This window comes from Schistocerca piceifrons, chromosome X (genome assembly GCF_021461385.2).
Source record: "Schistocerca piceifrons isolate TAMUIC-IGC-003096 chromosome X, iqSchPice1.1, whole genome shotgun sequence".
Taxonomy (NCBI): domain Eukaryota; kingdom Metazoa; phylum Arthropoda; class Insecta; order Orthoptera; family Acrididae; genus Schistocerca; species Schistocerca piceifrons.
This window is the reverse complement of record NC_060149.1, coordinates 419,014,415-419,029,909: the sequence shown is the minus strand read 5'-3', so window position 1 is coordinate 419,029,909 and position 15,495 is coordinate 419,014,415. Positions and strand designations below refer to the sequence as shown.

The following is a 15,495-nucleotide window of genomic DNA, read 5'->3' as shown; positions in this document are numbered from 1 at the left end:
AGCAACGTGGTGTTAAAGAAGAGTCAATTCAAAAAGTTTAAGAAGTTTTGGAATGGACCATATCCAATCTTGGAGGTGTTGTCGCCAATCACTCTTAAGCTCCAACTGCCCTTTCGTTCGATTGTCTTTCATGTCAATCGTGTAAAGCCATTTCTGGTTAGATTTCCTGTAGTATCGCAAGACAACGAGGACCGACCGAGAGGCAGACCTGCTGTCCTCAAAGCTAGGAAGCAAGAATCGCGAGGTCGCAGTCCAGACTTCGAGGCTGAGGCAGCGTCACGTTCCAAGTGATCCTGTTCCAGACTCCCATACAATCTGCATAAACGGTTGTAGTGCATGAGAGTGTAATGCGTGTGTTTATTTCAGCCATGTGCTTATGTGAATGTGTTGTGAAAATTTAGTATTGAAGCTATTGCACTAGTGCACAAGTGAAACTAAATCTTTTATTCCACAGGTTACCCCAAGAAACTCATTAATTTTATGTTCATTGTTAACTCTACTATTTAGAACTAATTAACCATGTTCATTTTTATTCTAATGCTTGCTATGATAGCGTATTCTACTAATGCTGTAATAATAGTACTGAAGCGGGAATGTGTGGTATCTCCGTTTACAGTCACTCATGTGCAGTTAACCGGCTTTATCGCCGCGCCCACACACTATGCTCAAGGGAGAGGCTTGGTGACAAAAAACGACTAAAGCAGTTTCGGGACAGGACACATTTATTCTTCCTACCGTTACAATAAATGACAAATACCATTCGTCGCTAATGTCCGTCCATACAGGTGCGTTGCACTGGCGGCACGGCTCGATCACCGATCCCGGAGGGTATACACTCCGCTGATGAGACATGGCACGACCGGGTGGACCGAGCGAGACAAAAGTCCATGTCACTAAATGTTCCGCTCCTGGCGCAACCGGGGGCGCCATAACGTCCGCAAAGGAGTGAAGGACACTTTAACAGTACGGTGCATGCTGCAGAATGGCGACTGCGTTTACGACCGAGAGTATGCATTTACGGCGAAGTCACATTGACTCAACACACGTGGTCCGCGGCGGGAGAACTGAGAGACGTGTGTCGTGTCGCGTCGACTAGCTCGCACTGTCTGCCTGCTTTTGTCCCTGTGCGGTCCAGCGTGCCGAGCACCGTTGCCGAAATTCGGCGTAACGGTACAGCTGCCCCTACTTGTGTCGGCAGTGCCGTAGTTCAGCCCTTGATGCGTTGGACAGTGCTGCCGCCATACAGATCCCCTCCTGGAGAGCGGAGCTCCATAGCTGCAAAAACGCAGTGATCGTTCGGTGGCACGCGTGTGTTTAAAGTTGGCGCGCTGCGTGATGGCAGCGTTGGTGGGGGTCGGTCTGCATTGGAAGGGCGGCGGCCCGTGACGTCAGCACGCCGGAGCGGCGAGCGTGTGGTGGGCGTGTCCTCGTGCTGTCAGCTAGTGACAGCAGCAGCAGGCACTGGCTGCAACTGTCCGTAGGAATGCGCGTGAAGGCACGTGTTGCAGGTTACTGGTGGTGACATCTCGAAGGCACTTGTGTGAGTGCAGTACCGTCAGAACTCGAATGCAGGTCCAGGAGCTGCTACGGACAAGCCGGGCGGTGTGGAGCGCAATGTCCGGAGCTCGACGGCGAAGCGAATGCGGTAAACTGGCGTGGATGCCGATCTGGCCTGAACGCCCGACGCGGCGGAGGCAAAGTGATGCGAACGTGGGTCCAGGACCTGTGACGAACGCAGGAGACGGTGTCCGGGGCTCGACTGGAGTCACCGGCCGAAGGCACTTGCAGCTGGAGGCCGGGTCTCTACAGCAGACGGCGGCTCGTGGGCGCCGGATTCTGACGGCGTTCGGCGGCTCGGGCACGTGATTGCCGGTTTGAGTGTCATGGTGCGCTGGCAATGCAGCACGGCCATTTGAATCAGATGCGGCGGCTGGCGCGCATGACGTAGTCCGCTGGTGGCTGCAGTGGGGGTGACCGGTGCGCCTGTGGTGGTGGTGGGACATGCACATGGCGGCGCGATGACACCAGGCTGCAGCTGTGCGTCACCGGCGGCTCCGGGTGCGGGTTCCGTCTGACCGCTGGCAGAGGGAGTGTCGTCCGTGATCAGATCTTCTGCCGGGTCGAAGAAATGCGTGGCTGATGGAGTGGGCAAGACATAGGCTGGTTTGAAGCGGTCGACTGACACTGTCGACCGCTTCCCGTTGTACTCAATGACCAGCGTTTTGTCTCCTCGGGCGATCACGCGGTGCGGTCCACTGTAGGGCAGTCAGAGAGGTGGCTGTACTGCGTCGGTGCGTGCAGCGCTGCAGGTCGGTGTGGACGAAAATTTTCCCAGTGCCGTGGCACATCGGTGCGTGCGCTTGGAGGCTGGCCATGTGAGTGCGCAGACGTTCTGCCAGAGTGGGTGCCACGGTGTCACGTGGGAGTCTTACATCTTCGACAAAATCGCCCAGGATTGTCAGAGATTGCCCGTAAACGAGGTCGGCAGGTGACGCGCCGATCTCCTCCTTCGGCGTGACTCGCAGGCCGAGCAGCACCAGTGGAAGCACCTCTGGCCCTGAGGTGTTGTGGCAGGTTAGAGCGGCTTTGAGAGTCCTGTGGAACCATTTGACCATGCCATTCGACGCCGGATGGTAGCTGGTTGTCCTGTGTAACCGGGTGCCACACAGTGTGGCGACGTGCGTAAGCAATGCACAGTCAAACTGGCGGCCGCGGTCAGCTGTCACGTGACTGGGACATCCAAAGTGTGCCACCCAGGTGTTGACAAATGCGGTGGCGACGGTCTCGGCTGTGATGTCCGCGACGGGCGTTGCTTCCAGCCAGTGAGTGAAGCAGTCCACCATAGCTAGGAGGTACCGCTTGCCTTGTGAGAGAGGAAGCGGGCCGACAAGGTCCACGTGAACGTGCGCAAATCGGCGTGTCGCGTCCGGGAAGGTGCCCACGGGTGCATGGGTGTGCCGCCCGACTTTGGCGTGCTGACATGCGGTGCATGTGTGCGCCCATTCGCGACAGTCCTTCTGAAGCCCGGGCCAGACGAAACGCGCAGCCACAAGTGTCGCAGTGGCGTTGGTGCCGGGGAGTGACAGTCCGTGGACACGGTCGAAGGCAGTGCGCCGGAATTTCTCCGGGAGGAACGGTCGGTGCATGCCGGTTGAGATGTCACACCAAATCTTCCGTGCGGAGCTGGGGACAGGCACCAGCTCCAGTTGCAGGCCGCTGGAAGTGTTGTGACGGAAGCGGTGCAGTTCTTCGTCACTCTCCTGTACTTGGGCCACCTCCTCAAAGTTCACAGGGGGTGAAATAAAGGCACACGCTTGGGACAAACAATCGGCGACGATATTGTCTATCCCCAAAATGTGTCAGATGTCTGTCGTGAATTGTGACACGTACTCTTACTGCTGGAGTTGGCGCGGTGAACACTTAGTGTGGTTATACTCGAACACGTGGGTAATGGGTTTGTGGTCGGTGAAAATGACGAGTTGTCGGGCTTCTATGGACGGTCAGCAGTATTTCACCGCTGCGTACACCACAAGCAACTCTCGGTCATAAGCGCTCCAAGCACATTGCGAATCGGAAAGCTTTTTAGAGAAAAAACCGAGAGGCTGCCAACTCCCGCCAATGCACTGTTGTAACGCCGCACCGATGGCGGCCTGGCTGGCGTCCATGAATACAGCTAAGCCCACATCATGTACCAGGTGCACAAGCAGTGTAGCTTCCACGAGATTCCTTTTTGAGTCCGTGAAGCTCTGCTCCATTGCGTCTGTCCAATTCATGAAGGTCTTTCCTTTTGATGTAGGACCTTGTAATGCCTTAGTCAGTGGCTCTTGCACAGCTGCGGCGTTGGGCAGGTGTCGACGATAAAAGTTCAACATGCCGAGGTAACGTCGTAATTCTTTGTGCGTCTGCGGACGCGGCATGTTCAGTATTGCTTTCACATTCTCCGGTAGCGGTGTCGATCTGGTGGGCGTAATTAAATGGCCAAGGAACTCGATTTCCGTCACACCAAACTCGCATTTAGCGTGGTTAATAACAATGTCGGCTTCACTCAGGCGCTGAAAGACGGTCGTTAAGTGGCGGAGGTGGAGTTCGGGCGACTTGGAATACATCAGGATGTCGTCGTGGTACGCGAAACAAAATGGCAAGCCTCGCAAGACGCCGTCCGGGAACTGCTGCCATGTCTGGGCAGCATTCCAAAGACCGAAAGTCATAAACAGGCTTTCGAAAAGCCCAAAGGGCGTTACGATGGCTGTTTTTTCAATTTCTTTGGGCGCCACCTGAATTTGGGTGTACGCCTTTGTGCAGTCTATCTTGCTGAACACCGCGCAGCCCACCAAGACGTAGCTGAAGTCTTGAAGGTGTGGGACTGGGTTTTGGTCCAGCACTGTTCGCGAATTAAGGGCGCGATAGTCCCCACATGGGTGCCACGAATTGTCATTTTTGGGCACTAAATGCAACGCTGATGACCATGGGCTGCTCGATGGTCGCACGATGCCTTGCCACAGCGTGGCCTCGAACTCTGCATTTGCTGCTGCAAGTCTGTCAGGCGCAAGTCGACGTGGGCGACATGATGTGGGGGGTCCAGATGTGGTTATTATGTGGTGCACCGTCGAATGTTTGATGTCTCCCGGTGCACCGGCTGGGCGGGGGAGGTCGGGGAATTGTTCAAGGATGTCAGCATATGGTTCGGGGCACTTCACGGGTTTAACCCTGTAGTATGCAGCCTGCCGGCGCTGTCCCGCTATCTTTAAATTCGTTGTCGCATCGATGAGCTGGCCGTTTGCGATGTCGGCTAGCAGCCCGTAGTGGCCGAGAAAGTCTGTGCCCAGAATCGGCTCATTGACATCGGCCTCAATAAAAGTCCACGAGAACGTGTGATGTAGGCCTAGTTTTTGCGGCTGTGTGTGCTGTATGTTTTAATAGCGGAATTGTTTGCCGTTGTAAGGCAGAGTGCCTCGGCCCGCCAGTGGTCTCGTAACACAGAACGGGGGAATATCGAGAGGTCCGAACCCGTGTCGACGAGATACCTCACACCTGCCCCCCGTTCCGCAACAAACAGATGCTTCGATATCACGCTGCAGCCGGGTGCGCCTAGGTCCGGTCGCAGCTGGCGTTTGGGTGCGAGCAAGGAGCGCGGCACCTGGTTGCTTCGTTGCCGAAGAGGGCGTGGTACCAGCAGTAGCCGCTTTGTGCGTGCTCTGGAGCAGCTGTTGCTGCGTTGCCGGCTGCGTGAGCCGTGCCACCTGTCGCCCGGTCTGCTGCCGCTGCGGTGCGTGCTGCCCTCTTGCTGCGAGCGTGCTAACCAGTCGACTTGCGTGGAGAGAGCTGCCACCTGTGCGGTCAAGTTTTGCACTAGCTGGTGCAGGTCGTGATCCGATGCGGGTGCGGGAGGTGCGTGCCGCCATGGAGATGGGGGGATGGAGTCGTAAGCTGCCGCAGCTACGGTGCTAGGCGCCGTTGTCAGCGCATCGTGCACCTTGTCGGCCAAGTTAGCGACGGCGTCCAGCTGCATCTCCGTCTGTGCAGCTATCACGGCCTGCACCTGAGCTCGGAGGCTGCACACCCAGATAGTGCGTAACAGTGAATCTGGCACCATATTGGACTGCGCGAGGCTCCACAAGTGGCGCAGGAACTGCGAGGGCCTCCGATCGCCGCATTCCTCTTGCCGTGGTAGTTGGTGCACTCGTTGTTCCTCGGAAGACGAAATCCGCCGGATCAGCTCTTCCTTGAGCCGTTTGTAGCTTGACTGCGTCGGCGGGGCGGTGAGTATATCCTGCACTTCGGCCGCATAGTTCTGGTCCAGCTGGCTCACTATGTTCCCAAATTTCGCCAGGTCGCAGGTCACGTGGTTGCTCATAAATACCGCCTCAACTTGGCTGAACCACATTACAGGGTCTCGCAGCCAAAACGGAGGCAGCCTGATCAATGCCCGTCCAGCGCTTGTCGGCGTTCCAGCGGCCGTAAGAGGCGTCGGTGTGGCGGGGAGTTACGCGCCAACATTTTCTTGAGCTGTATGTGGCTGCGCGGCGTCCGTGCATGTAGTCCGTGCTTGTAGCTCACTCTCTAGCCTCGTGTTGTGTGCGAGCAGTTCTTCAATGGTCTTTTGCAACTCCTCTAATGTCGCCATCTTAGTTCAGAATCGAATCCTCATACAAGAGGAAAGTACACAGTGAAAATAACACGACAAGGGAAACACACGAAAAAAAGAATAACACTAAGCAGTCCACGATCAAAACATACGTGCACAAAAACAATACAAAAAAAGAGTTAGTTAAAAAAAATTTTTACTGCGGAGCACTGTTCGGCGCGGGCGTATACGCGCAAGCCTACTCGCGGTTCCACGTCTCTCGTACCGACGAACGTTCGTCACCACGTGTTTTTTTTTAGCCTCAGGTCACGTCGGGGTCACCAGTGAAGCGGGAACGTGTGGTATCTCCGCTTACAGTCACTCACGTGCAGTGAACCGGCTTTATCGCCGCGCCCACGCACTATGCTCAAGGGAGAGGCTTGATGACAAAAAACGACTAAAGCAGTTTCGGGACAGGACACATTTATTCTTCCTACCGTTACAATAAACGACAAATACCATTCGTCGCTAATGTCTGTCCATACAGGTGCGTTGCACTGGCGGCACGGCTCGATCACCGAGCCCGGAGGGTATACACTCCAGTGATGAGCCGTGGCGCGACCGCGTGGACCGAGCGAGACAAAAGGCCGCGTCACTGAATGTTCTGCTCCTGGCGCGACCGGGGCCGCCGTAACGGCCGCGAAGGAGCGAAGGACACTGTAACAGTACGGTGCACGCTGCGGAACGGCGACTGCGTTTACGACCGCGCGTACGCATTTACGGCGGAGTCACGTTGACTCGACACACGTGGTCCGCGGGGGGAGAACTGAGAGACGTGTGTCGCGTCGCGTCGACTAGCTCGCACTGTCCGCCTGCTTTTGTCCCCGTGCGGTCCGGCGTGCCACGCACCGTTGCCGAAATTCGGCGTAACGGTACAGCTGCCCCTACTTGTGTCGGCAGTGCCGTAGTTCAGCCCTTCGTGCGTTGGACGGTGCTGCCGCCACAGTACCACAGAGTACAGGTGTTTTGTTTGAACCACGATCAGACACGGTAGTTTCAACAAGTTCAAAAAATGGTTCAAATGGCTCTGAGCACTATGGGACTCAACTGCTGAGGTCATTAGTCCCCTAGAACTTAGAACTAGGTAAACCTAACTAACCTAAGGACATCACAAACATCCATGCCCGAGGCAGGATTCGAACCTGCGACCGTAGCGGTCTTGCGTTTCCAGACTGCAGCGCCTTTAACCGCACGGCCACTTCGGCTGGCTTTTCAACAAGTGTTCTCAAGTACAATCTGAGTGAAATCCAGTAGCGGTTCAATTCTGTAAAGAAGCAAATTGACCTAATTCGTTCTGTTAAGGGTAATGATACAATTTTGGAAATGGGTACATCTTGGTATAATAACTGGATCACAGCCAAAATGCAGGTACAGTCTACATTTGCTAATTATGAACAAGAGATTTACTGTTTTTAAAGCTTTTGCCACATAAAAATTTCATTAGGCATAAACGAGCCTGGTATGATTTTGGAGGGAGTATCCTTCGTACTGTATTTGGTACTTTAATGTATAAGATTTATACTTGCCCTGTGAAATGGAGACAGGCAGGCATTCATGTAAAGTATGTACTGAATGATTATCTACTGATAAACAAGGATCGAAGATATTTTGTGCCGTAAATGAAAATGATTTGCATATGTCTATACGTAGTCATAAGTTAATTTGTCCTGAATCGGCAGTATTCTTAGACAGTAGAGTGTACAGCTGTGAGAAAGAACTGTTTATGAATCATCCCCCAAGAGATGATTGCCCTAGAATTTTAAGGCATCTTTATCATCCATTTCTTAAACGATGTTCTGATAGTATAATTTTCTCATTTAACTCCACCCTTGATGTCGTATTTACATGTACAAACTATGATACACTGAGCTACCCTTTACACTAAAATTGAACAATAGTGGATTAATCTTGAATGCCACACATTGTGATTTATCATGTGAACCACTTGATATGCCTAGTCTGTTGCCAACTACATTTCATGCAACTGGACATTTGCCATTAACTAGAATGTTATCTGTTTGTTACAATGATTCATATATGTTAACATATGGAAAGCATTCCTTATCACGTTTTTATGAAGACAATAATTTAATTAAGGTCATCCATGAACATGTAATCTCTTCAAATAATGAGTTTAACTTCAGAGAAGCAGCAAATAGAATTAAGTCCTTCGATTCCTCCAGTAATGTTAATGCTTACTTGATTGTCAGTATTGTGTTTTTATTGCTTTTATTAATTTGTCTTTTGTCAACAGCATTTGTCATGTATGAAACTGTCATCTTGAAGGTACGCTTCTCTGTACCGAACGTTACTGTGTCTGCAAATGAAATACATGTTGCAATGCCTTCTGATGCCACAAATGGCGAAATAGATTCATAAAGCCCTGGAGGTTGTTTTGTGCCACCTATGGTTGCTCTTTTGCTCTGGGGAGAGTGATGTAAGGGTCTACGGGTTGCACGCAGCTGTGCGGTACGTTAACAAGCGCTCGCCAACCGACCTGTCTGGAATGTTGACGATTCACTTGATCAGTGGACGCGCGTCCGGCCGCACTGCGATGGGGAGTACGCGACTGGCCGCCGTCCGCAGCGGACAGTATTAACTAGCGCGGCAACGGGCGCAAATATGTCTGTTTTCTTAGCTCACCGTGGAGCCTTTCGATACGACAGTAATTAGCCAGTGTTAGGATGTCAGACACAGTGATGATGGGTGCGCGTAGCGTGCGTGTTTTATAATTCGACTTTGTTAATAAAAGTGTTTAAACTTACTTCTCGTGTTCGCGTATTGCCGTACCTCAAGGACTCACCGCTTACAAATCCTGACAAAATATTCGTGTACTCATCATCCGGGGCAACAACACAGACTAATCCCCTTATACAACCCTTATGATACATCACCATAACGCCATGTAACACCACCTATAGCTTTGATAATGGCCTCAATTCGATGAGAAAACGAGTCCATAAGTTTCTTCAGGTATGCTGAAGTCACTCATTCATAATTAGATCGCTTAAAGCTACTAAATTGCGCACATGTTCATTGCTAGAATCACCCATTTTTAGAAAGAGCCCCTCACATTTTCCAGGAGATTAAGAGTGTGTCGTTTACCTAGCCAGTTGAGATGCAATAGCTTACCTGAGTTTTTGCCAAATCAAGAAAGTATGTGATGCAAGATGCATCCCTACAGATGCAGTGCTGTCATCTTGGAAAACATGAGTGTCCCCAACACGTCCACGAAGAAAATGTAGAAGAAAGAACAACACTTGGCCATGACGAGTGCTTAAATAAACATTCTGGACAATATTCACTATAACCTGAATGAATTGGTCCAAGTCATGGTAGCAAAAAATTCCAAAAATATCACAGAATCACGTCTGGCCTCCACTAATCCACCCACAAACAGCGCAGGTTAAAACCGTCTTTGTGCCAGTAGTACACTCGAAGCATTATCTCATTTGAAAAGACGCAAAACAACGACTAGTCAGACCACACTGCATTTTTGTGTTATTTGGCTCATGGAAATGAACAATGATCTCTTGCAGTGTGGTCGACTCAAAATGTCCACTGCATGCACAGAGCAACATTTGGGATCGATAGACCTCTTGGCTGACCCTATGGTGTGGGCTCAGCAAGAAGAATGTTTATGATAAGTAATCCACAGACACAGCACTTCAGAGCAATTTTCGAATCAAAAGCCTGTAATTGAGCATTTAAGTTTTATTATTTAATTGTGTAGCATTTTACGATACAATTTAGGATTCAGTGAATGGAGGAGTTAAAAACATGAATAGAATCAAAACCATGCAGGCAGTCAACATAATTTTTTAACATCGCGAGGAACATCTGGAGTACGAGGGACTAAAAATGCACATTTTTGGTTCTACTAAATTTTTTTAACTTACTGCAATATTACATCAATTGCGCATGCAACACCTAGTTCGACATGTTGGGCACACTGTGTAAATGTCTCGTTGTCACCCAGCTATTATTAGAATAGTAAGAAAAGTTTTCCTAAAACATAATTTTGTATACTCTTACCCAGTGCTGTGGAATAAGAGTACTCCACCTGAAGAAAACGAAAAGAATTACAAGTAAATATGCTGCATGTAAAAACAAATTGGTACTTCTTTATTTTTGAAAAGTAACAGCGTTTTATGTATTGCAGTTATATGAACTACACGTAGTTGACTAGCAAGGGCTAATGGGTCTAACTTTGAATATTGATACAACTAATAAGGACAGTAAAACAAAATAAAACTTACCCTAATACAGGGCTTCACAACATACGCGCTCGCGGAGCAAGCTGTGAGTAGCAAGGCGGTAGCACGGAGCAGCGCGAGCACGCTACCCCCACTGCTGCACTAGAGCGGAGAGTGGGGAGAGTCACGTGGGGCACACAACGGCTGCCGCCAGTCAATGTAAATCCACGGCCACCTGCAGGGATATCACTCACGAATTATTACTGCGACAAATGAAACAAATAAAGGAGAATGTACACGTGCCACATAATTTTATTAGCTTAGTGTATGCCTCTACATTCGTATTAATTTGTGAACTGTTACACAATAAAATGTGTCACTGAAGTGTGGGATTCTCGGTTATCTTGTACTTTTTGCCCTTTACAATTGCGTATATGTTCGAAGTAATGTTCTTGCGCATTGTAGGCGCAGTGTGCAGTTTAAATTTCGATCTGACAATGCGTTTCTCAGGTGCGTCTTGTTACATTTTATTGCAGAGAACAGTTGTTCACAAACATACGTGGAACCAAACATTGATATTATTGTAGCCCCCAGTTTGTGCAAACGAGGAAATCTATCCTGAGGGAAATGTGTCTGTAGAATTCCAAAATGTTTTTCTTGTTCTGAAATTTGTCTCTGTATTCTCTGTCACACTGCAGGTCAATAATTTCTAGTTGCAGCTCAGGACGAATCTCTTCAATATTCGCTGAATATGGAGAGGAGAACAGATCAAAATCACGGTCTAGTGCTGTCAGATCTTGAAAGCGTTGATCAAATTCTTCCTTATAGGCAACTAAACTATGTGAATAACGTTCATAGTAATTGTGAACATGATGATAATTTAGGAAAATGAGCTAGATTTCCTGTTTCCAGCTGACTCACACAAAGTGTGAATTTCATTTTAAAAGCTCGTATTCGATCTATGAAATGAGTAATTAGCAGATCTTTTCCTTGTAGTGAAATGTTCAAAGCATTCAGATGGCTAGTTAAATCTGCTAAGGACGCGAGATCACAGTTCCATGAAGGCTCTTTCAATTCAGGAACACACATGTTATTTATTTCCATGAACATATTTATCTCACCTATTAGGGAAAAAATCGATTTAATAATTCGCCATGACTAACTCAGCGGACCTCGCTGTAATAAGGCAGGCTACCATAGTGGCTTTCTAGATCCTCAAGAAAGCTTTTAAATTGCCTGTGTTGTAGCCCATGCTTCCTTATATAATTGGTTGCACGAACAACAACACTCATCATTTTTTAGAGTGATACTCTTTGCACATACGTTTTCCTGGTGGATCACACACTGAACGCCCATTATTTTATTCGGCATGGTCAGTTTTTGCATTTTCTCCTTCAACAGCGCAACGAAACCTGATTTGTTCCCTGTCATCGTTGGTGCACCGTCTGTAGACACTGAAACTAAAGAATTCCACGACAATCCTATATTTTCAACACTTTCTTCAACACTACTTAAAATATCACCTCCAGTTTCATGGCTACTACATCGAGGAGCTCCTACCTCACCTGAAGATCTCTATTAACACCTCTAATAAATATGGCAAGCTTTCGTCCAGAGCTAGAGAATACGCCATAAAATCTTAACAGATATTTGCAAGCTGGCTCTGGACGTCATCTGCCATGTCCTGTATGCGACGCATAATGGTCATGTTAGATAATGGCACAATCCGAAACTGTTCAACATGAGATGGACACAAATGTTCCGCTGCAACTACCAAACATTCTTTTACTAAATCGCCATCAGTGAAGGGGCGCAGGGATTTTGCTAAAAGCAAAGCAATTTTGTAACTCACTCTGAGAGCTGCCTCAGTTGATTTTTCTTCGTCGTCTAGATCTTCTTCGGATAGCTTCCTTTTAAGTTTAATAACTTCCTGTGCATGATCTGGTCCATCATATTTTCCTCTTCCATAGTCTTTCGCATGGTACGACATATAATGTCACTGCAAATTAAATTTCCTTAAAGAATTCAGCGTTTTGTGACATACTAAACATTTTGCAACACCATCTTTTTCTGTAAACAGATACAATTCCTCCCAGTGGGGGTTCAACTGCGAAACCATGTTGGTGTTACACAACGGCGACTTGACATGATTCTTAACCAGCTAAGTGACTGTTAGAGCTGATCGTAGTACTTTAAACGTTACACAGTCGGCGCGAATTCAATAGGCAGCTGCGGTCCTATTCAAAAGTGCGCGCGCATTTCCCCTCCCTCCCCTCCCTCCCTACTCTGCGACCTTGCACCTGCTCGCGAGCACGGGCCTGAGAAGACGCGAGTACTCGCGCTCAAAACCGGCCAGTTGTTAAGCCCTGCCCTAATAGAACAATGGAAATGAACAGAAAAGAACCATTTTGAAATTAAGTAACTTGAACACCATTAAATAAAAATGGGGAAGATGGAAAGAACAGAGGTTACCTATCCAAACATACGTTTTAACGATAGTTATAGTAAATTGGTAAGCTGGACAAATATTCTGAGAATCTAATACACTGAAGAGCCAAACAAACTGGTACACCTGCCTAATATCGTATATGACCCTCGCAAGCATGCAGAAGTGCTGCAACACAACGTGGCATGCACTCAACTAATGTCTGAAGTAGTGCTGGAGGGAACTGAAACCATGAATCCTGCAGGGTTGTCCATAAACCCATAAGAGTAAGAAGGGGTGGAGATCTCTTCTGAACAGCACATTGCAAGGCATCCCACATATACTCAATAATGTTCATGTCTGGGGAGTTTGGTGGCCAGCAGAAGTGTTTAAACAAAGACGAGTGTTCCTGGAGCCACTCTGTAGCAATTATGGATGTGTGGGGTGTCACATTATCCTGCTGGATTGGCCCAAGTCCGTCAGAGTGCACAATGAACATGAATGGGTGCAGGTGACCAGACAGGATACTTATGTACATGTCACCTGTCAGAGTCATATCAAGACGAATCAGGAATCCCATATCACTCCAACTGCACATGACCCATACCACTGCAGAGCCACCACCAGTTTGAACAGTCCCCTGCTAACATGCAGGGTCCATGGATTCATGAGGTTGTCTCCAGACCTGTACAAGTCAATCCGCTCAATACAATTTGAAACGAGACTCGTCCAACCAGGCAACATGTTTCCAATCATCAACAGTCCAATGTCAGTGTTGAAGGGTCCAAGCGAGGGAGGCGTAAAGCTTCATGTTGTGCAGTCATCAAGGGTCCACGAGTGGGCCTTTGGTTACAAAAGCCCATACCAATGATGTTTCATTGAAGAGTTGACACGCTGCCACTTGTTGCTGGCCCAGCACTGAAATCTACAGCAACTTGCACAAGGATTGCACTTCGGTCACTTTCAAGGATTCTCTTCAGTCCTCGTTGGTCCCGTTTTTGCAGGCCGCAGCGATGTTAGAGATTTGATGTTTTACCAGATTCCTGATATTCACGGTACACTCATGAAATGGTCATATGGGGAAATCCCCACTTCATTGCTACCTTGGAGATGCTGTGCCCCATCAATCGTGCGCTGACTATAACACCATGTCCAATCTCACTTAAATCTTGATAACCTGTCATTGTAGCAGCAGTAACCGATTTAACAACTGCTCCAGACACTTGTTTTCTTATATAGGCATTGCCAACCGCAGCTCCGTATTCTGCCTGGTTACGTATCTCTGCATTTGAATATGCTTGCCTATACCAGTTTCTTTGGCGCTTGTATAGTACTGACAAACCTTTCAGAGGATCTGTAAATTTATTTTGATAATTTTTTAACAAATGTCTTTATTTTAGATGTAACCGTCCTCATTTTTCCTGAAATTTTGAAGTTTCTGGGAGATGCTTGTAAAAGTCTTCATCTTAGCCTAGATAGAACGAATGAACCACTTCAAATAGGTAAAAGCAAAGTTTTTCGGTGGACTTTCACAACTGTGGATTCACTTGTCCTTACGACAGAGCTATTTTAGTGTATCAGCTTCGATCCCTGAAAGAGCTACTGTTTCACAGAGTCATCCTAGTCAAACAAAATGGTTCAAATGACTTTAAGCACTATGCGACTTATCATCTGAGGTCATCAGTCCCCTAGACTTAGAACTACTTAAACCTAACACCTAAGGACATGACACACATCCACGCCTGAGGTAGGATTCGTACCTGGGACCGTAGCAGCAGTGCGGTTATGAACTGAAGCGCCTAGAGCCGCTCGGCCACGGCGGCCGGCCATCTTAGATTCCAATTCTAATAAAGGCGAGGAAAAAGTTATTTTCTTTGAAGCTTTTTTAACAACAGGAAATTTCAACTCCTTTTCTATTATGTCTGGCAAGGGATTTCTTTTCCTTCTCCTTATCTAATGTCTTCATTTCCACAGATTCCGCATCCCGCATTGCCTTATGAGGGGTCGAAGTTCGTAAATAGTTCCTTTATGGAGTAAATGTACGCAATGCGAACTTCTACCCCATTACACCTGAGCATTTTTATACCATCTCGCTGTTTTATTTATCGGCAATCTATAGATAATACACGCAATTAAATTAATGGAGATCAGGGAGAATATTGGAAGCTTAAAGCCATCAGTTCCGCTACCTAGTTTATTCTTTTTCTATAAACAGCCTTAGGTTCATCTAGCAATTAATGAAAACTTTACAAATTGTTCATCAAAATCGTACAAAAATGACTTAACGCATTTATTCCAGCTGTAAGTCTCCGACTGTTGCAAGGTTTCAGAAGAGAACTGAGGAGATGAAGGCTTATGTGCTTCCTGCAGTGAGAGTGGTTAATTCTTGCTTTAGGGACCTGAAAGCTTGATGTCTATTTATGTTCCATATGTACTTTTACCTCAACTTACACTACATTTTTTAGCAAAAAGAACAAAAAATTGAGATTCGTGTACATGAAAAATAAGCCAGTGTTTCATTTTTAAAAATAACGTATTGTAACTACAAGAAAACATGTTTCTTTGGAAAATGCAGATAACAAAAGAACTATATGATCAAAGCAAATCTTGCCAGTATTTAATTCAAATACAATACTCTCCAAAATAAACAGCCTTCAAATGAAAGATCTAAGTAATCTTATTAGTTAATTGGTTTGCACCTACCCTCAATAGCAATGGAGCTACATACAACATCTTCATTGTGCTGGTCA

The 15,495-nt window shown here is 47.7% G+C and overlaps 1 protein-coding gene across 1 annotated transcript in view; it reads right to left on the bottom strand.

Moving 5' to 3' along the window:
• Positions 1-1,765: 1,765 nt before the first annotated feature.
• The window catches only part of LOC124722393, a 29,652-nt gene continuing 15,922 nt past the window's right edge, over positions 1,766-15,495 (bottom strand). The window contains exons 2-3 of the mRNA XM_047247564.1: positions 2,285-2,557; positions 1,766-2,136 (exon numbers count right to left, since the gene is read on the bottom strand). Of these exons, the coding sequence (XP_047103520.1) occupies positions 1,766-2,136; positions 2,285-2,557 (644 nt within the window). The remainder of the gene's footprint in view (positions 2,137-2,284; positions 2,558-15,495) is intronic.